This window comes from Choloepus didactylus, chromosome 11 (genome assembly GCF_015220235.1).
Source record: "Choloepus didactylus isolate mChoDid1 chromosome 11, mChoDid1.pri, whole genome shotgun sequence".
Taxonomy (NCBI): Eukaryota; Metazoa; Chordata; class Mammalia; order Pilosa; family Megalonychidae; genus Choloepus; species Choloepus didactylus.
The window spans coordinates 62,582,462-62,605,520 of record NC_051317.1 but is presented as its reverse complement, the minus strand read 5'-3'; the positions used below and the strand labels follow the sequence as shown (position 1 = coordinate 62,605,520).

The window sequence follows — 23,059 nt, the reverse complement described above, 5'->3', positions numbered from 1 at the left end:
AATATGATTAGATAGAAGTTATCATAACTTGCCTAGGGGCACACATCTAGTAGAGTGGCATCTTGTACAAGAACCCTGACTTTAAGGCTCCATATTTCATTGGCTTGTCAGCACACCAAACTTTTGATGATGCAAAGGATGGAATGTCAGGGCCAGATTAAAATGTCCAGCAAACTTCTCTCTTCCTAGGAGCAAGGAAGCTCTTCCTAAATCCGCTTATTGCTCTGAACCACACAGGAGGTCAGAAACCCTGCGGGGTTGGCCAACTGTGATAATGGGAAGCCTGTGGTGGCTGGGATGAGCTCTGGGGCGACCGCGGAACACCTGCGCAGCTCACACCTTCCCAGCCATCTTTCATGATGGCGCTCGGGGTTTGGTGCCCCACCCTCCCACCGCCCGCTAGCCCCCGGCCGTGGTCACTCACTCACGGTCCGGGACAGCTTCACCTCCTGGTTGAGCCACTGGCACAGGATCTCCGACATAGCTCCTCCCGCACCTTGGATCGCGAGCGGGTTCTAAGAAAGCAGCTGGAACCCAACCCTTTGGCCTGCGTCCCCTCGTTGCCAAGGGCAACCCGTTGCTAAGGAAGCGTATCCTGCCCCGAGCAAGGCTCGAAGAAGAGGGGACACCGGAGTTCAGCCAGGAAAGAGAGAAAATCGTGGTCTGCCCCCTGGTGGCCAGTAAGACCCACATGTGTGCAAGCGCAGGGTCCCTGAAGGGCCGGCGGGAAAGCGGCGGCTTAAAAGAGGGAGACCTGGGTAGAGTGGGGAAGGAGGGGACAGGGAGGGGAAGAAAGCAGGGAAAACTATGCATAGAGCAAGGGGTTCTGGAGAAGAGTAGCAAGAAAAAGAAGGGGAAGGTTTTGGGTTTTTGTGTTTTTTTGTGTGTTTTTTTTTTTTTTTTTTTAAAGAAACCTGTATTAAAGTCCTTGTCATTAATTTACAAATCACCCATTTTAAGTACTGTATTGTATGGGCTAGACTGACCAGGACAGAATGTGTCTTATTCATCTTTTTGTTCTATTCCCAGACCTGGTATAGGACCTGACACGCAGCAGACATTCTATAATTTGTCGTTACTGCTGTTGGCAGAACTAACACTTAGGATACTAATTAATATCCCTACGTTGTGTAAAAGGTGAATATTTAATGAATCTCTTAAAACTGTTCAGTTCTGGCTGGTTTTCTCACATGTTATTTTTTTAAATTGTGTTACTAAAAGTTTAGATGGAATAATTACAAAATAAACACATTCTATTGTGAAAAACAAATCGGAGTTGAGTGTGCACACCACCGCATTTTATTTGGGACACCAAAGTTTTGCTGCAGCAAAGGATGTCAAAACAGAAGTAGCTTTGGTGTGCTAGAGATGGTAACAGATTTTTTTTTTTTTTTTTTTTTTTGACACAGAAAGGAAATTAGCCTGACTCCTACTGATTGGACCAGGGTTTATCCATCTTATAAGAGTCAGGGTTAGGGCAGGTGGGCTTTATTTTGTATCGGTCAAAGATAATGAACTATGGTCTTGATAGGCTGTCTGGATCAACTGCCTTGGTGAGGATCACAAGTTTCAATAGATAAAGAGGAAACTTAAGACAGCATGGTTATTTTTTGTTTCTTTGTTTTGCTCTCAAGGGTCCCCAGGGCTTTCTCTATACAGTTTTATCACTATTTTTACCTTATAGGTATAATGTATGTGCCATTATATTCCCCCAAAAAAGTGTTGGGTGCACCCAATTATCATTCTTTTAAAACTGTGGGAACAATAATAATAACAAAACTCCAGAGCAAACATCCCCTGAGATTGATTTGAAATTGATCTATGTATCAGATTGAATAAATATTTAGTGCTATTCACTGTTGGCTTCACTTAACTCCTAAACATCCCATCACTTGAGTTTTATAAGTACCTGTAGTGACTACACAATTTCATTTTGATCCTTTTATCCTGTTTTAAATATGTTCTTACAGTAAACCCCAAATTATTTCTCAAGATGGCAATCTGTCTTTCTGTATCTGTTTCACAGAACAAACTAACCGATTAGTAGCAATATCTCAGGAAGGGGGATGTCAGAGAAGGATATGATCCCATTAAGAGCTATTATTTTAACGTCTTGTGCAAAACGCATTATTTTCTTTAAGATGGGAATGCCTGAGGCTGCCAACACCATAGGAATGGCTGCAACTGGAATTCTGAGGGAGCTTTATACCAACAGAATTGAGACCTGATACATCAAGATGGCTCACCTTCAAGTTATACAAATTAGGATGATTAGAAGGTTCAAAAAAGTCTCGATAGCTGAGGAATGCGTTTCATAAAGCTACGGCTATCGCAATTAACCTCTCAAAATGCTTCTAAGGGGTGCATATGTGCCTAGAAATGGCCTCTGAAGCACTCTTCCTTGTTGTCATCTTGGCACTAAATGTAGTGCTACGCTTAGTAAGAAGTTTTGAGCTTTAATTTCAGTCAGTAGAACCATGGGGACTGAAATCAGATTGTTGAGAAAATTGCTTTTCAGGAAGGGCATAGCACTGGAAGAAAGTGTCTATGTTCACAAACCACCTGTATATATGGGCTGTTTCAGTTTTACCCCACATCAAAGTGAAAAAACTTTGTTTCAAAGGGTTATTTTTAGTGTTTATCTTTGGAACCCAGTTCATAGTCTGCCTATGTGGTATTTTGGAAAAGTTTTCATATAGGATTGAGATAGATGATGATACAGACACTTAAAAAAAAAATAAAAGGCTCAGTCCATTTCTCAAAAAAAAACATGATTTTTTTTTCAGTTTGATGCCATATAAAAACATGTTTTTCAATTGTTGGGAGTGCCTGATCCCGCACTAAACAGAAAAATGAAGTCTCTTGGTGAGAAGGTGAGTTTTATTGTGAGTGTACACAAAAAGAACTGGAGGAAATCTTTCCAAGACCATTTTGAAGTGAGAAAGGGACTCAAATTTTTACAGCTGTAGGAGACAAAGAAAGGGCAAGGGACGAGAAACAAACAGAAAATAATTAAAGAAAAACTGAGTAATGGCCAGACGATTCATTAAAATTGAGTAATGGTCACCTACTTCATTCTTGTTTAGTCAGCATGTCCTGTTAACCTATGGGTCAAGTGTCCTTTTTTTCCCCAGCTCTGGTGATCTATCAGCTGTATCCTCAAGCACAGTATGGGTTTTGACATTGGTATAAAGCTCTTCCATGCAGAGACCCACTCCTCCTCTCTTTGCTGACCATCTACACATCTCAGACCTTTGTCCTTCAAGGAAGGAAGGTGCTGATTTACTGGTCCATATGGTGTTTCTGGCAGCACTCCATCCTGCTGTAGGATGTTATCTCATTCCTGAAAGTAAAGCTGAGAAGGTCTGTTAATGTAACTAGGAGCAGAGAGTAAACTTTTGAGATTAAGTCAACAGCAAGCTATTCCAGCAAGGGCTTTAGACTTGAGAAGAATTGAAGCTGCTTGAGTGAAGAGATTGTAATAAACATTTTCTAACTACCAAAGAATATTAAGAATTTCCAGCTAAAGGATTATATTGAGCATCTTTCCAATTATTCAGCTATCAAGTTCCCAAAGTACCCAACGTGAAAATGATTTGACATTAAAAGTGTTGAACATTACTAAAATGCATGCATTTTACTATGTGTTTTCTCTTAAAATTATTAACATAGTTATTATCCAAGTTTAAGATGAAATCTGTTCCCTTCCCATTGAAACCCCAACTGTGGCTGAGGTTTCCAGCATAGCTTCTGTTGGCTGTTGGCATCTTGTATTAATACATTAATGTATGACTTGGTTTTCCCCACGTGGAATCAGTTGGAAGAGGAGATGATTAAAGAAAGGGACAGTTTCCCATCTCTTTCTGGCTCCTACATCCAATTGTAACAACCACAGCAATTACCAACTAAATGAAATGTTTTCTTTTTAAAGTATATTGTCATTTTGAATTATAAATCTGTAAATAATCAAGAATGGACTATAAAGAGTTATTTTGAGCCCACAAGATGGTTTAAAAAGTCATACTCTGTACTAAAATGCAATCCATTAAAAGAACATCTTATTCTTATGCAGATTAATTGTAACATTTTTCAAAATTGGAATTTCTTACTCTCAACAAAGCCCAATCTTTGGAACCAAACTCATCTGGGGCTGGAGGAGTGCTTTTGATCTGGCCATCTGTTTGACACTGGAAAAATTATAACTCCTCTGAGCCTCAGTTTCCCTATCTGTAGAATAAGGACATCAATATTTGTTTCAGACAATTGTGAGGATTAAATGGGCAAATGCATATAATAATGCCTGGCCCATAGTAGACACTAAACAAATATTTCTTTCCTTTTCTTCTAATTCATATATCCACAAGAGCTATAAAAATTTGGGCATTACATTATTGGTTGGCATAATTTTGAGTAGCTTAGATTTGCTTGTAGTAGTATAAAAGTTTTTGAGGCAATTATTTCTTATAGCTGCATTGATATATTTATGACAAATTCAATATCTATATACATGCATACATATATAGACAGAGTTTTTAAAAATCTTACTTGGTCCTCCATGTATCTTGCAGGCATCTCTTCATATACATTTCCCCTCTCATCACCTGAGAACATTCTCCCATTGCTTCTCCTCACCATGTTTTGCAATGACCTTGCTTACTTCATATCAATTGATTCAACAAATGTTTACCCTAATGCCCACCAAGCTCATTTTCTCTGTCTCTTCCCTTCTAGTCCATCCTGTGCATTCCATTGGGTTCACATTCCTAAAGCCCTGCTCTTTCATTGACTGCAGTAGAGTAGTGTTTTATGAACCCCGGGACTTGACATCTTAACAGAATGTGAAATTCATTTAAGGGGTCATGACCAGAGTTCTTTATAAATGAGAGAGAATGTCGGGGATTAACTGTACAAATATTAGAAATCTGTCTCATAAACAAGAACAAATGTATGATACTGTAACTAGAAGTTAATAATAGAGGGGTACATAGAAAAAAATATATCTATTGCAAACTATATACTACAGTTAGTAGTATTTTAACATTCTTTCATCAACAGTAACAAATGTACTATACCAAAACTATGAATCAATAATGGAGGGGGGTGGTTAGGGGTATGGGAAGATTTGAATAAAATGGAATAGAATATATCTGAGTGCATTGTATTAGTAAGGGTAAATGGATTTTTAAAAATGTTTTTAGTTACATGTGTATTTGCATGAATGTGATTACATGTGAATACATGTGTGACTGTATATATATGTGTACCTTTTATATGTATATATATGTATTATTACGTGTGTGTCTGTGTGTACGTATATATATGTGTGTGTGTGTGTGTGTGTATTATGTATATAATTTAAAAAGTATTTCTTACTGTGGGTCATGGTCAATAAAATTTGAAAGTCACTGCCGTTGTCCTGGATGATAAAGATCCCACTGAAGATTCCTTATGATCTAGCCTCAATCCAACCTTAACTGTAAGCCACACATTCCCTTTGCACATCCTGCTCATAGTTCTTTACCAAGTTCCAACTTTCTCACCTCTAGACTTGTCTTCCATCCTCTCTCTGCAGAAAAAGAAAAAGGCAACTTCTGTGTCAGCTAATCCTGCCTGCCCTTCAGAGTCCAGCTGATCAGCCACCATTTTCACAAAGCCTCCTCTTACTCTCTCCATCCTCCCAATCTCATCTGCCTTCTGAAAGCCCAACATATTTTCTCTTTTAACTCTCATTCCAGCCGCCTAACTCTTAGCAACCGCCCATATCTCGGCCAACAACTCAGTTTGCGATCTTCATATCCTCTATCTCAACACTTTGTCTGATGAGAACTCATTTAGGACCTCAGGAGAGAAGATAACTTCAGTTCTTGTTATTTAAGACCAACTGATAATACTGTGAAAGTGTAATTCTATTTCAAACTTCTTGAACTCTTCTAGACATATATTGGGTTATGTTGGGTGCCTTATTTTACAGGTCCACATGATCTGTCTTCTGTCTTTATTACTTCTTTCATAGATAATATTTGAATTCCCAATCTATGAAAGCAGTCAAATTTGAAAGAAAATTAAGTAAGAGAAAGTACTGTATGAGAAAGCTTAAGTAACATGTTCTGTTACTGAGATGGACAAGCCAAAGTTCATTTATCAAAATACTTGCTCTAGTTAAGTCTAAAACATATTATATATATTTTTTCCCACACTGAAGTTTTCTGAGTCGCCACACCACACTTTAGTATCTGTTAAATTTAGAGTCTAAAATTCATGTCTTACTTTTATCTTCCCCAGCAAAATATGAGACCTTACCAGGAAGCCCTCTGAATTTTGCTGACTGTAATCAAATTATTCTTATAGCAACACTGAACATCTGCAGATAGAGCTCACAGCCTTATCTCTCTGACAGATTATGTTACACATCCAACTGAAACCGTGTGTGTGTCATGTGTTGCAGCTAACTCCCTTATAGGAGACTTGGGGTTTCAGTAAATTAAGTAATCTCTGAAAATCATTATCTACTACATTTCTACTCTTGATGGGCTCTTTCTTTCCTTCTGTAAGAGTATATGATACTGTATCCTTGATGGCCTGAAATTTCTCCCCCAATCACAATCTGTGTTTATATAGAGCCCTTTGGTCATCTTTGGTTATCTGTTATATTTTTACAATTTACCCACTCCGCTATTGAGATATACTTAAATGTGTCCTATAATAGACATGTTAAGTTAGTAGAATTATTATACTTTCAATGGTCCTTAGGTAGACAACAATCCAACCTGAATTTATGAATATTTCTGGAAGACTAATCTTCCTTCATCATGCTATTTTCCCATGCTAGAAAATTGCAGTGGTTCCTGATTCCTTATTAACATTATTTGCAGACTTTCCAAACACTCAATAATCTTGTTCCATTCTTAGTGACTCTCTGGTTCTCACCACATTCCATCATGAATAATAATACAACATGCTATTTCCTGATTCCATTCTTTATGACCAGTTGCCTCAAAGTCTACCTTTTAATTCAAATCTTAATTCAAGTAATTAATCTTCCTTGCTAGTCCTTACTGTTTTCCCTCCCTTCTCAACTCCACAGGGTTAAGAAGTGCTGCAGAATCTGGATGATCTGAGTACAAGGATGGTTTTCATTCTCACATACCCAGAACCTAAAACAACAATGACTATCAAAAGGTTACTCAGTAAATGCTATGACATGAATCAATGACTACCAAGAGGACTTTTTAACATGCACTATTCATTTTATCACTTATGTATTATGTTACATCATCTATTGCTCTTTTTGCATAGGCTGGGTCCTTTTCCTCCGTACTTTTGAAATGATGGTCACAAAGGAGCGTTTGAACATGAGAACTGCTTCCCATGTTTCAGTTCTGGTTATGGCCATGATGGAAGGAGGAGTATCACATTTCCCTCTCACTGTAAACAACTATGAAACTGGAAAAATATGTAAAGGAAATTTTCAGGCCATGGACAGATGGTGAAGGGCTGTGATCCTTGAGAGAAGTAAAACAAATGAAGTTAGCTCCACATACACCTCAGTTTTCTTCCTGAGAGAACTTTCCTAAATGTGGCTTAAGAAAATGGACACCAAATATCTTTAAAGTATGGAAGAAAAAATTCAATCTAGAATTCCATATCCAGAAAAAATAACCCCTCAACAATAAAGGCAAAATAAAGGCATTAACAAAATCTGAGGAAATTTGACACCAGCAGATTTGCACTACAAGTATGTTAGTAAATTCTTCAGGCTGAACAAAAACACCAGATGGAAACTCAGATCTATGCAATCTAAGGAAGAACACTGGAAAGAGGAAATTTATGAATGAATATGAAAGATATTTTTCTTGTCTCCCATGTTTTGTAAAGGCATCTGACTAAAACATATCTTTCATATTAGTTCAAAGTGTGTTGGTGTTTATAACTGTATTAGTGTTCTCCAGGGAAACAGAATCAACAAGAGATACCTATAAATATAAGATTTTATAAACGTGTCTCACACAACTGTGTGTATGCATGAGTCCAAATTCTAGGCGGCAAACTGGCAATTCCAATGAAGGTATTCGATGATCTTTTCAGACAGCAAACTGGCAACTCCAATGAAGGTGTTCAATGAACTCCTCAGGCAGTGAACTTGCAACTCTGATGGTGTTCGATGAACTCCTCAGGAAATGTTTCCCTGGCTAGCCAAAGAAGAATTGAAGGTCTTCTCTCTTTCTTCCTTAAAAGTCTTATCTGATTGGATTAAATCAAGCTGATTGAATTCTCTCATTGCAGAAGACACACCCTTCCTTGATGTAATCAGTCACAGCCGCAGTCAATTAACTGATGATTTAATAAACCAGCCTTCTGGTTTATTAACCAGCCACAAGTGTCCTTGCAGTAATGGTTAGGACAGAGCTTGCTTTACCAGACACCTGGACACCATTCCTTGGCCAAGTTGATGCATAAACCTAACTATCATATCCACCCCTTGTCAGCTTGGCAGTTATACACATCACCTTAAACCATACTTTAAGTAGAGCACAATAACAGACATATAGTTATCTAACAACACTCAGCTGTCCTTATACAGAAGGAAATACACTAAATCCCTTCAAAATAGGGTGGAGACACCCTGGGGGATCTCCTGTATTCCAGGAAAACTCTTCTTTACCTACATTGTGTAGTTGCAGTGCTATTTCCCTTGATAGTCAGGATCAATCACCCCAGCCAGTACAGTAATCCCTGTCCTTGCCTGTTGATTTAGAGGCATAAGAAGCCCAAAGTGGCCAGGTGGCAGTCTTAACTTAGATTTCAATGGAATTATTGTTGTGTTTCCTGGTGGAAACACTCCCCCTTTTGGAACTAAGACATGTAAACCAGCAGAGCTTAAGCTTGCAGGAACAGGAAGCAAAAATTTACCTAGTGGATCACTAGGAGTATAGTGAGTGGTGCCACTCCTCTTTCCACCCCTTGATTTCTGGATCCATGAATCCTGGCTATGGAAGAAACAGCCCCATAGAATGGATGCTGATTCAGAGCATGCACAGCCCCCTGGAGAACACTGTCCCAGCCCTGAAAGGTATTGCCACCCAGTTGGTGCCGTAATTGAGTCTTCAACAGGCCATTCCATCATTCTATCAACCCAGCTGCCTCTGGATGATGGGTAACATGGTAAGACCAGAGAATTCCATGAGCATGTGCCCATTCCCTCACTTCATTTGCTGTGAAATGGGTTCTTTGGTCAGAAGCAATGCTGTGTGGAATACTGTGATGGTGGATAAGGCATTCTGTAAGTCCATGGATGGTAGTTTTGTCAGAAGTTTTGCATGCAGGGAAGGCAAACCTTTATCTGGAGTATGTGTCTATTCCAGCAAGAACAAATCACTGCCCCTTCCATGATGGAAGTGGTCCAATGTAATCAACATGCCACCAGGTAGCAGGCTGATCACCTCGGGGAATGGTGCCATATTGGGGACTGAGTGTGGATCTCTACTGCTGGCAGATTGGGCACTCAGCAGTGGCTGTGGCCATGTCAGCCTTGTTGAGTGAAAGTCCATGTTGCTGAGCCCATGCATAACCTCCATCCCTCCCACCATGACCACTTGATTAATGAGCCCATTGAGCAATGACTGGAGAGGCTGGGGTAAGAGGCTGATTGGAATCCACCAAATGGGTTATCTTATCCACTTGATTATTAAAATCTTCTGCTGAAGTCATGCTCTGGTAAGCATTCACATAGTACACAAATATCTTCATGGTTTTTGCCCTCTCAGAAAGTTCTATCCTCATACCTCTTCCAAGAATTCTTTGTCACCAATTTTCCAACCATGTTCCTTCCAAGTCCTTGACCATCCAGCCAAACTATTAGCAACAGACCATGAATCAGTATACAAATGCACCTCTGGCCAGTTCTCCTTCCAAGCAAAATGAACAACCAGGTGCACTGCTCAAAATTCTGCCCACTGGGAGGATTTCCCCTCACCACTGTCCTTCAAGGACATGCCATAAAGGGGCTGCAGTGCTGCAGCTGTCCACTTTCAGGTGGTGCCTGTATATCATGCAGAACCATCTGTAAACCAGGCCTGAGTTTTCTCTTCCTCAGTCAACTGATTGTAAGGAACTCCCCATGACACCATAGCTGTGGGCTGGGAAAGAGAAGGTAAGATGGCAGGAGTGGGGGCCATGGGCATTTGGACTACTTCCTCATGTAACTTACTTGTGCCTTCAGGACCTGCTTGAGCTTTATCTCATATGTACCATTTCCATTTTATGACTGAGTGCTGCTGTGCATGCCCAACTTTGTGACTTGGTGAGTCAGACAACACCCAGCTCATGACAGGTAACTTGAGTCTCATGGTAACTTGGTGGCCCATGGTTAAGTATTCTGTCTCTACTAAGGCCTAATAGCAGTCCAAAACCCGTTTCTCAAATGGAGAGTAGTTATCTGCAGAGGATGGTAAGGTTTTCCGAAATCCTAAGGGCCTGCGTTGTGATTCTACTGTAGGAGCCTGCCAAAGGCTCCAAACAGCATTTCTATTTGCCACTGACACTTTAAGCACTATTGGATCAGCTGGATCATATGGTTCAAGTTGCACAGCAGGGTGCACAACAGCCTCGACCTGTTTCAGGCCTCATCTTGTTCCAGTCCCCACTCAAAACTGGAAGCTTTTCTAGTCACTTGGTAAATGGGCTAGATTAGCACACCCAAATGAAGAATATGTGATCCCCAAAATCCAAGGAGGCCAACTAAGTGTTGTGCCTCTTTTTTGATCATAGGAGGGGCCAGATGCAACAGTTTATCCTTCACCTTAGAAAGGATATCTCAACATGCCTCGTACCACTGGACACCTAGAAACTTTACTGAGGTGGAAGGCTCCTATATTTTTGTTGGATTTATCTCCCATCCTCTGCCATGCAAATACCTTACCAACAAATCTAGAATAGTTGCTACTTCTTGCTCACTAGGTTCAATCAACGTGATATCATCAATATAATGGACCAGTGTGATGTCTTGTGGAAGGGAGAAATAATCAAGATCCCTGCAGACAATATTATGACATAGGGCTGGAGACTTGATATACCCCTGAGGTAGCACAGTGAATGTATACTGCTGGCCTTGCCAGGTGAATGCAAACTGTTTCTGGTGGTCCCTACTAACAGCTATTGAGAATAAAGCATTTGCCAGATCAATAGCTGCATACCATGTACCAAGGGATGTGTTGATTTGCTCAAGCAATGATACCACATCTGGAACAGCAGCTGCAATTGAAATCACCACCTGGTTAAGCTTATAATAATCCACTGCCATCCTCCAAGACCCATCTCTTCTGCACAGGCTGAAAAGGAAAGTTGAATGGGGATGTAGTGGGAATCACCACCCCTGCATTCTTCAAGTCCTTAAGAGAGGACTTAATCTCTGCAAACCCTCCAGGAATCTGGTATTGCTTCTGGTTTACTATATTGCTTGGCAGGGGCAGTTCTAGTGGCTTTCACTTGGCCTTTCCTACCATAATAACTCTCACTCTATGAGTCAGGGAACAAATGTGAGGATTCTGCCAATTGCTGAGTATGTCTATTCTGATTATGCATTCCAGAACTGGGGAAATAACCACAGAATGGGTCCAGGGACCCACTGGACCCACTGTGAGCAGGACCTGAGCTAAAACTCCATCAATCACCTGACCTCCATAAGCCCCAACTCTGACTGGTGGACCAGAGTGGCATTTTGGATATCCCAGAATTAATGTCACTTCTGAACCAGTGTGTAATAATCCCCCAAATATCTGATCATTTCTCTTCCATTTCCCCAATGCACAGTCACCCTGGTAAAAGGCCATAGGTCCTCCTGGGGAAGGCTGTAAGGAAGATTACCAGTATAAATTTTTGGCAATGTAACAGGGTCCTTCCCCAAGGGTACCCGGCCTTCCCCCCATTCAAGAGGCTCTGGATCTGTAAACTATCTCAAGTCTGGGAATTGATTAAGGGGCTGTGACTTTCTGTGTTTGTAATGCAGGGTAGACTTTTGTTCACTTGACCTAGAATTATTCTGCTTATATAGCTCAAATAAGAATTGAGTAGACTGCCCATCAATTTTACTGCTAGGTACTACATGATCTGCTAGCCAACATTATCAGTCTCTGTGAGTCAGATTATTTTGACTGCTGCCTTGAGCATGTTTTCCATTATGGTAGCCACACCCACCTTGTCTTTCATGGTTAACTGCTGCCAGGTGGCTTCTGCTGACTTGGGATCCAATTATCCCCATTGTGTTTAAGGATTCCAGCTCAGTGACAGCAGTTCCCACAGTAATATTTGACCTGCAGAGGAGGGCAACTATGAGCTCTTTAGGGATGATGGAGCTAGTCTCACAAATTTATTCCTTATAGTCTTGGTAAAAGGTGTGTCCTCTGGACATTCCAGGGATGTGAGAACAGGTCTTCCATGATAAATCCACTCAAACATTTCAGTCTCTCTAAGCCTTTGAATCCCCTCCTCTACATTATATCAGGGCAGTTCTGGCATTTCAGCCTCAGGTAATGTCAGCCACCTTTTGATCCATGTTTCAGCCAGCCACCCAAACTAACACCCTTTCTAACCCCTCAAGCTACAATATTGAATGCAGAATCTCTGCGTAGTGGGCCCACATCAGTAAATGTAGCCTGACCCAACTTTACATTCCTTCCACCATTATCCCACACCCTTAATATCTATTCCCACAGTTATTCCTCTGATTTCTGTCTGTATAAATTGGAAAACTCATACAGTTCTTTTGGAGTATAGCGTACTTCCTCATGGGTCACACTTTGTACTCCACCCTTTGGGGCCTGTTAGTACTTTAGTCTAGTTAAAGGTCTTGAGGCAAAGACTGGTGGTGGGGATGGGTCATGAAAAGAATTAGAAGTATTCATCAAGCCATTTACCTCAGGACATTCTGTTGCAGTTTCATCTGATGAAACATTGTTAATCTCTCCAGATAGAGGAGTGAGGGCTGCTTCCTCAGAGAAGGTGATTACAGGTTTAGCAGGCACTGAAAGGTTAATCTCTTTAGGTGGAGTTTGGATGGTAGGCTCCTCAGGGCAGACTGGAGGTTGTGAAGGTGTCTCCTCAAAGCAGACTGGAGGTTGGGAAACTGTTTCCTCAGGACAGACCATTGCAGGTATATCTAACAAAGGTTCAGTAGAATCCAGAGTTCCAATGTCCTCACTGCCATTATTATCAATCCATATGTCCCCATCCCAAGTTTCAGGATCCATTCTTTTCCGATCAATGCCTTTACTTTAACAACAGACACCCTGTGGGGTTGAGATTTTAGTTTACATAGTGAATCTGCTACTCACACAATGAGATTCTGGGTCTGGTTTTCAGAAATCTCAATTCCTCAGCCACAGGAAAAAAAGATTTTCTTTCAGGGCACATATAGAAACCTTTACATCTGTCATATGGTGCTTAAGTTTTAAATTTGTTGCCTTTACCTCATCCCTTTCTCTTATAACTTTATCCAGCATATCTAAGAGCAACTAGCCAACATAATTTTACCTCTTAATTCTGCAAAACTCTGTTAAGGTGTCAAAAACACTGTCACCCAGAGCCCTGCTTCATACAAGAGTATGATTAGGAGAATCAAATAGAGAAATTTTCCTTATCTCCACTACCAACTCACGCCATGGACTGTCAGTGCTGTCTTGATTATTGAATGGAGTCATTAGTGCCTTTGAATCTAATCAGAGTAGAAAACCAATTGCAAAAACCCATTTTAAGATTCTGTTTCTCAAGAACCACTCCTGGTACCAAATTGCATTAGTTAGGGTTCTCTAGCAAAACAGAATCAACAAGAGATATCTATAAATATAAGATTTTATAAGTGTCTCATGCAACCGTGGGTATGCAAGTGTCCAAATTCCATAGGGCAGGCAGCAAACCGGCAACTCCAATGATGATATTCATTGAACTCCTCAGGCAGTGAACTGGCAACTTCAATGAATGTGTTTGATGAATTCCTTAGAAAATAAACCGGCAACTTTGATGAACTCTGTAGGAAACATTTCACTGGTTAGCTGAGGAAGAAGTGGAGGTCCTCTGTCTAGCTTAAAATTCTTCAACTGATTGGATTAAATCCAGCTCATCGAATTCTCTCATCACCTGGCCAAGTTGACACATGAACTTAATCGTCACAATAACATATGTAGAAATAAAATACATGCTCACTATATCACATGGACAGGAGGAGAACAAGTGGGAATATACTGTGGCATTCCTACAATATATTTAATATGGCAATATAATATTAATTCAAGGTAAATATTAGTAAGTTCAGATTACATATTTAATTCCTAAGGCAACCACTTAAATATTAAAACATTTATATGGCTAAAAAGCTGATAGGAGAAATTATAGAAAACAGAAAAAAAATCCAATTATGTAAACAAAATTCAGGGAAGGAGGAGGGGAAAACAAGGAAAAATTGGACAATTATAAAACAAGTATTTGATAGAATAAAACTCACCCACAACATTAATTCCACTAAATGGAAGTTAATGAAGCACTCCAACTAAAATGTATTAATCACTAAATTTTATTTAAAAAAAAAGCAAGATCCACAGGTTACTGATGCTCTATGTTGTTTATAAGAGATGCACTTATATATGAAGACACAAATAACTTAAAAGTGAAATTATGGAAACATTCAATCAAATGAAAGCTGTAGTAGTAACATTTATTTCTAATGAGGTAGACTTCAATACAGGAATATTATTTCACAGCAAAATATTCAATGACAAAATTTCTTGAAAGTTACAAACTGCCAAAGCTCATTCCAGAAGAAATAGATAACGGAGTCCCTTCTCATATTATTTTCTAGCCTTCCATATTCTTCTAAAGATTTCTGATTCCACTATGTCTTTCTTGAATTAAGATGATCAGGCATGTGACACAGTATTATGGGCAGATTCACCAGGAAGATCCTCAGTATCTGCTAGCCATCTTAGTTCCTTTCAGAAAAAGACATATATATTAAAGCACAACTTGAATGTTTATTGTTTGATTGATGTCTTGATAGATAAATCCATCTGGCAGTGATTATATATTTCTTAAGAAGTTTAATTTTTCCTAGAGAATGCTTTCCTCTACACTTAAAATTATTCTTAATTATATACCACAAAAATTTTAAAGCAAATCCTTTCATTGTTATCTTATCCTGGAATGTTCAGTAGTTGAAACAATAAAAGGAACTGTGGCAGCTGTTCATCAAACTCCAAATTTGTAAGCAGTACATAGATTATAACTGAGCTAGAAAATTATGAACTGTTAATATATAATGGCAATTAGCATAAATTTCTACCTAAACATTCTTTAATTTTTATTTAAAAATCTCTTCATTTTTTTTCCTAGCAAAAATTCCTTTAATTTGTTTCCTGTTTATCTTTATTTGAACCTTCTCCTTAGTGTATCAGGACTATATAACAAAGGTTTTTCAATCACACTTCACAGATAATGAGTAGACTTTTCTGGATTTGTCTTTAGATGGTGAATGACTTTAGATAGGAAATAAAGAAAGAATTAAACAACAATGAGAAAATCCTATTTTAATAATGCATATTTTTAGGCAAGAGGGTAAATACGTGTTGTGTTTTTTTGGCTTAAGTCTTTCAAAATTGACAGATAACTTCTTGCAATTTACAAGAAATAAATGGACTTTGATTACACAGCAAAATATAGATACTGCTTACTTCCCTAATTAAGAAAATTTTGTTAAGCCCTTAACATATATAAGTTGCTGTGCTAGGCAGCATATAAGAAACAAAAAAAGATAAGATATTTCTAAAGGTTTTGTGTCCAGTTGAAGAGATGAGACACAAGCACATTAGAAATTTAATAATGAAGGAAACAGATATTCCTAAGATATCCTAAGGCAATATATTGTAAGTTGCCTAATAAGGTGTACAGGCAATAAATATTAGGGATAGTGTTCACTACAGGCCTCTAATGACCAAGGAAGATGAAAAAAGCTTTTTTTTAATTACACTTTTTTTAATTAAGACCATACAATCATCAGAAATATACAATCAATTGATCACATTAGCATCATATGGTTGTTCATTGAGCACCCCAATCTATTTTTTTAACATTTTCCATGTACCAATAAAAGTGATAAAAAGAATAAAAAAAATAGTGAAAAGAGAACACCGAAATCTTCCCCCCCCACCGTATTTTTTCTTTCATTTTTTGCCCCATTTTTCTACTCATCCATCCATACACTGGATAAAAGGAGTGCAATCCACAAGGTTTTCAAAATCATTGTCACACCTTGTAAAGTACATTGTTGAACAGTCATCTTCAAGAATCAAGGCCACTGGGTTGGGGTTTGATAGTTTCAGGTACTTCTAGCTGTTCCAATACATTAAAACCTAAAAAGTGTTATCTATATAATGTGTAAGAATGTCCACCAGAGTGACCTCTCAACTCCATTTGAAATCTCTCAGCCACTGAAGCTTTATTTCCTTTCGTTTCGCCTCCCCCTTTTGGTCAAGAAGATGTTCTCAATCCTATGATTCATCCCCGGGAATCATATCCTGCATTGCCAGGGAGATTTACACCTCTGAGAGTCAGGTCCCATGTAGGGGGGGAAGGCAGTGAGATCACCTGCTGGGGTGGCTTAGTTCAAGAGAGAGGGCCACATCTGAGCCACAAAGAGGTATTCAGGGGGAGACTCTTAGGCACAATTATAAGCAGGCCTAGCTTCTCCTCTGCAGTAACAGGCTTCTTTTTTTTTTTAATTTAATAAATTTTATTTTGAAATAAATTCAATCTTACAGGAACAGTTGCAAAAACAGTACAAACCCCATACATAGAACTCCATCATACCCTGACCCTCCCTCCCCCGATACCCCGATCCACCACCTTTAACATCCTGTCACACCACCGTTTCTTTCTTTCCCTTCCTGTCTCCCTCCTTCCCTATCTATCATCCATCACCTATTGCTTTGTCCTGTGAACATATGAGAGCAAGCTGTACATATCTTTGAACAAACAATATAATTCACATATACCTTTCCCATGGACAAGAACATTCTTTTATGCAATCTCATTAAGCGCAGCTAAGAAGTTCAAGAAATTCAACGTTGATATAAAACTTACATTCTATATTTCCTTTTTTTTTTTCCTTGTGTCCCATCTGTGTCCCTTTGAGCCTCCTCTCCTCCATCCTCAGATCCCATCTGGGTTCATCCTTGGCATTTAATTGTCATCTATTTAGTCTGTCTGTTTTTTTTTTCAATTGTGGAAACATATATAGCCTAAATCTTTCCATTCCACCCCCTCCCTAGCATTCCGTTAGTGGGATTAATCACATTTAGAATGTTGTAATGCTATCACCTTCCTACCATCCATTCTAGAAGTTTCCCTTCACCCCAAACAGAAACCCTACTCTCATTTCTTAACTCCCCATTGCCTCTCTTCCTCCACTTCTCGGAACCCCTACTCTACTTTTCATCTCTATGGTCATATTCTCTGATACTTTCTTTGTGTTTACTGTGGGGCTTAAATTTAACATCTTAGATCTGTAACAATCTTGTTTTTCTTTAATACCACTTTAACTTCGATATGACACATAAACTATGTTCCTATACTTCATCATTCCCCCACCTTTATGTAGTTCTTGTCAAAAATTACATATTTTACATTGAGTCCAAAACCACTGATTTATCATTACAGTTTATGTTTTAGATCCCGTAGGAAGTAAATAGTGGAGTTATAAGTCAAAAATACAGTAGTATTGGTATTTATATTTACCATGTGATCTTTACTGGAAATTTTTATTTCTTCATGCAGTTTCAGTCTATTGTTTAGTGTCCCTTCCTTTCAGCCTGCTCAACTCCCTTTGGCATTTCTTATAGGACTGATTACTGGTGATGAAGTCCTTCAGCTTTTGGTTATCTGGGAATGTTTTCATCTCCCCCTCATTTTTATCCTCCAGGTATTTGTGAATTCTCCAAGTCTCTGATGGTTATTGACTTCTATTTGTATTCCATTGTGGTCCCAGAGAATGTGCTTTGAACAAATTCTTTTTTTTTTTTTTTAATTGAGGCTTGTTTTTATGTCCCTGCATATGGTCCATTGTGGAGAAAGATCCGTGATTCCGTGATCACTAGAGAAGAAATGTGTGTCCTGGTGACCTGGGGTGTAATATTCTATATATGTCTGTTAAAATTCTCTCCATCTCTCTCTCCTTTCTTTGTTTCTCTGTCAGTAGGGCTCCCTTTATTATCTGAAGTAGGGCAGGTCTTTTATTAGCAAAATCTCTCAGCACTTGTTTGTCTGTGAAAAATTTAAGCTCTCCCTCAAATTTGAAGGAGAGTTTTGCTGGATAAAGTATTCTTGGTTGGAAATTTTTCTCTCTCAGAATTTCAAATATGTCATGCCACTGCCTTCTCACCTCCATGGTGGCCACCAAGTAGTCACTACTTAGTCTTATGTTGTTTCCTTTGTATGTGGTGAATTGCTTTTCTCTTCCTGCTTTCAGAACTTGCTCCTTCTCTTCCGTATTTGACAGTCTGATCAGAATATGTCTTGGAGTGGGTTTATTTGGATTTATTCTATTTGGAGTTCACTGGGCATTTACGCTTTGTGTATTTATATTGTGTGGAAGGTTTGGGAAGTTTACCCCAACAATTTCTTTGAATACTCTTTCTAGACCTTTACCCTTCTCTTCCTCTTCTGGGACACCAATGAGTCTTAAATTTGGGCATTTTATTGTATCTATCATATCCCTGAGAACCATATTTGATTTCTTTTATTTTTTTCCCCATTCTTTCTTTTGTTCTTTCATTTTCTGTTCTGTGGTCCTCAAGGAGGCTGAGTTGTTGTTCAACTTCTTCTAATCTTGTATTATGAGTATTCAGGGTCTTTTTAATTTGGCCTACAGTTTCTTTAATTTCCATAAGATCTTCTATCTTTTTATTTACTCTTGCAATATCTTCTTTATGCTCTTCTAGGGTCTTCTTTATGTCTTTTATATCCTGTGCCGTGCTCTTCTTCATGTCCTTTATAACCTATGCCATGCTCTCATTTTCTGTCTGTAGCTCTTTGATTAATTGCACCAAGTACTGTGTGTCTTCTGTTCTTTTGATTTGGGTGTTTGGGTTTGGGTTCTCCATATCATCTGGTTTTATCATATGCTTTAAGATTTTCTGTTGTTTTTGGCCTCTTGGCATTTGCTTTACTTGATCTTTAATTTGTCAGAATTGCAACTTGGTGGCGTACACTTTAACTAACCAGCAGATTGTGTCCGTGAGTCACCTATTCCCTTCAAGTCAGTTCTCCCCAACTTTGTCTTTGTGGTGTGTGGGGATCTGATTCTTGTGGGGTCCAGTTGGTGCACTTAATTTGGGTGTGTTTTTGGTGCTGTCCGCCCTGAATGAGGGGTGTGTGTCTGAGCGGCTAGGGAGGAAGGGCAGCCTTAATAATCAAACCAACCAGGTGTTCCCAGAGATTTAAGACTGTTCTCTGCCACTAATCCAAAAGTCCTTGGTATTGGCGTAGGTTCCCTGGGATTTCCGAGTGGTTCCCTCTTCCCTGCTGTGCTCTTCCAGGACCTCTGCTGAGGGAGGGAGGGCCATGCCACGTCACAAGTGCGCACCAGCCTCCAGGGAAGCCCTGGGATGCCAGGCTGTACAGGGGCATTCCCAGCCTGCTTCAAAGATGGTTGAATGGGACGTGCTAACTTCCCTCTTTCCGCACAGCTCTGCCCTCCCAGCTCTGGGGCAATCAGCCATGAATGTATTAAAGGCCACTGTCCACGGTGGATATTGTGGCATGTGTGCAGTGCTTCAGGAAAGAGTCCCTGTCACACTGGGTTTCTTGGTGCTGCTCTGTGGTGTGGGTTCAGCCCCGGGCAGGAGATCCCCCCCAGCAGGGGAAATGGCTGCAAGTCTTGCATTTTTTTCTCCTTTTGGCTCTCCTTTGCTCCCCTGGGCCTGAGACAATCAGCAGTGGATGTGGGAAGGGGTATCCTCCATGCCAGACACTGAGGCGTTAGCCCAGCCCACTCCTGTCATATTGGCAGCTGCTCCGGGCTCTTTTTTTAAAAAAACTAGTCCATCTCCAAATGCAACCCACTGTTTCCCCACACTGCAGCATGGCCGAGGGACTTTCAGCCTACTCACTCACTCATTTCAGAATGCAGACTCCTGGTTTCACCAAATGCACAGTCCCTGTAGATTTAGCAGAAATTGTCTGGCTGGTGCTACTCTGGAAGTGGTGTTCTGGGTCACTTTCTGGTTTTTATCTAGTATTTTTCATGAAGGTGTTTTTTTGCCCTGTCTCACCTAGCCGCCGTCTTAAGTTCTCCTCTGTAACAGGCTTCTTAAAGGCAAGTCTAGTGACAGAGTTTTTGGTGTATCAACCTGCTAGTCCTCAATGTTTGTGAGAACATCAGCAACCATCCAGGTGAGGAAGCCCAACATCTCTGCATTTTCCCCCAGCTCCTCACGGGGGCTCTGCATATTTTTTTCATTGTTTCTTTTTTTAAATTATCTTTGTCAGAAAATTAAAGAAACAGACAGCAAAAAACCATTTCAAACAAATCCAAAACAAAGGAATTAGAAAAAACAAATATCCTAGAATTACAAAGCCAAAACAAAGGAATAAGAAAAAACAAATATCCTAGAATAACAAATATCCTAGAATTACTTCCAACATGTTCCTATTCTACCCCAAGAAAATATACAGTCTATAACCCAGGAAAGGAATAAGAAAAACAGATAACCATTTCTGTGAACTTGTTTCTACCATACCCACCAGAAATTAACAAACCATAGTCATCCTGAGTGTTTGCATAATGTTAAATTTACCCACAATAACTTATCTGTTCTTATTAGATTATCATTCCCCCTTCACTAATTGCTATCTATCACTAGGTCCCCTACATTCTACATTATAAACCATTTATTTTACATTTTTTCAGTGTTCCCATTAGTGGTAAAATGTAGTATTTCTCTTTTCGTGCCTGGCTTATTTTGCTCAGCATGATGTCTTCAAGGTTCATCCATGTTGTCATATGTTTCACGACATCATTCCTTCTTACAGCCGTGTAGTATTCCATCATGTGAATATATCACATTTTATTTATCCACTCATCTGTTAAATGACATTTGAGGTGTTTCCATCTCTTGGCAATTGTGAATATTGCTGCTATGAACATTGGTGTGCAGATGTCTGTTCTTGTCACTGCTTTCAGATCTTCTGGGTATATACCAAGAAGTGTGATTGCTGGATCGAAGGGTAACTCTATATCTAGTTTTCTAAGGAAACACCAGACTGTCTTCCAGAGTGGTTGTACCATTATACAGTTCTACCAACAATGAATAAGAGTTCCAGTTTCTCCACATCCTCTCCAGCATTTGTAGTTTCCTGTTTGTTTAATGGCAGCCATTCTAATTGGTATGAGATGGTATCTCATTGTGGTCTTAATTTACATCTCCCTAATGGCTAGTGAAGCTGAAAATGTTTTTCATTTGCTTTCTGGCCACTTGTATTTCCTCTTCAGAGAAATTTTCTTTCATATCTTTTGCCCATTTTATAATTGGGCTGTCTGTACTATTGTCTGTGAATTGTAGGATTTCTTTATATATGCAAGATATCAGTCTTTTGTCAGATACATGGTTTCGAAAAATTTTTTCCCATTGAGTTGGCTGTCTCTTCACCTTTTTGATGAATTCCTTTGAGGTACAGAAGCTTTTAAGTTTGAGGAGTTCCCATTTATCTATTTTTTCTTTTGTTGCATGTGCTTTGGGTGTAAGGTCTAGGAAGTGACCTCCTAATACAAGGTCCTGAAGATGTTTCCCTACATTATCTTCTAGGAGTTTTTATGGTACTGTCTCTTATGTTGACATCTTAATCCATTTTGAGTTAATTTTTGTGTAGGGTGTGAGGTAGGGAACCTCTTTCATTCTTTTGGATATGGATATCCAGCTCTCCAATCACCACTTGTTGAAAAGACTGTTATGTCCCAGTTCAGTGGTTTGGGGACCTTATTAAAGATCAGTCAACTGTAGATCTGGGGGTTTACCTCCAAATTCTCAATTCAATTCCATTGATCAATATGTCTATCTTTGTGCCAGTACCAGTCTGTTTTGATTACTGTGACTTTACAATAAGCTTCAAAGTCAAGGAGTTTAAGTCCTCCCATTTTGCTTTTCTTTTTTAGAATGGTTTTAGCAATTTGAGGCATCTTCCCCTTCTAGATAAATTTGATAACTGGCTTTTCCAAGTCTGTGAAGTAGGTTGTTGGAATTTTGATTAGGATTGCATTGAATCTGTAGATGAGTTTGTGTAGAATTGACATCTTAATGGCATTTAGACTTCCTATTTGTGAACATGGATCTTTCCATCTTTTTAAGTCCCTTCTATTTCTTTTAGTAGAGATATGTAGTTTTCTTTGTATCAGTCTTTTACATCTTTGGTTAAGTTTATTCCTATGTACCTGATTTTTTTAGTTGCTATTGACAATGGTATCTTTTTCTTGAATGTCTCTTCAGTTTGTTGATTTCTAGTTATAGGAACATTACTGACTTATGTGCATTAATCTTGTATCACACTACTTTGCTAAATTTATTAGCTCTAGTAGCTGTGTCATCGATTTCTCAGGGTTTTCTAGATATAAGATCATATCATCTGCAAATAATGACAGTTTTACTTCTTTCTTTCCAGTTTGGATGCCTTTTATTTCTTTATCTTGCCAGATTGCCCTGGCTAGCACTTCCAGCACAATGTTGAATAACACTGGTGATAGCAGGCATCCTTGTCTCATTCCTGATCTTAGAGGGAAGGCTTTCAGTCTGTCACCATTGAGTACTGTGCTGGCTGTGGGTTTTTCATATATGCTCTTTATCATATTGAGGAAGTTTCCAATTCCTACCTTTTGAAGTGTTTTTATCAAAAAAGGATGTTGGATTTTGTTGAATGGTTTTTCAGCATCTATTGAGATTATCATTTGATTTTTCTCTTTTGATGTGTTAATGCATTGTAATACATCGATTGATTTTCTTATGTTGAACCATCCTTGCATGCCTGG

At 39.2% G+C, this 23,059-nt stretch overlaps 1 protein-coding gene across 10 annotated transcripts in view; it reads right to left on the bottom strand.

The window, feature by feature from the left end:
- The window catches only part of SPEF2 (sperm flagellar 2), a 246,864-nt gene extending 246,304 nt beyond the window's left edge, over window positions 1-560 (bottom strand). For 9 of the 10 annotated variants that reach the window (XR_005210938.1, XM_037799097.1, XM_037799104.1 and 6 more), the window contains exon 1: window positions 425-560. Coding sequence is in view for 8 of the 10 variants with exons in the window: in XM_037799097.1 (XP_037655025.1) it covers window positions 425-482 (58 nt within the window). In the remaining 2 variants the exon portion in view is untranslated. The remainder of the gene's footprint in view (window positions 1-424) is intronic. The other variant, XM_037799102.1, reaches the window with a different exon arrangement.
- Window positions 561-23,059: the final 22,499 nt, after the last annotated feature.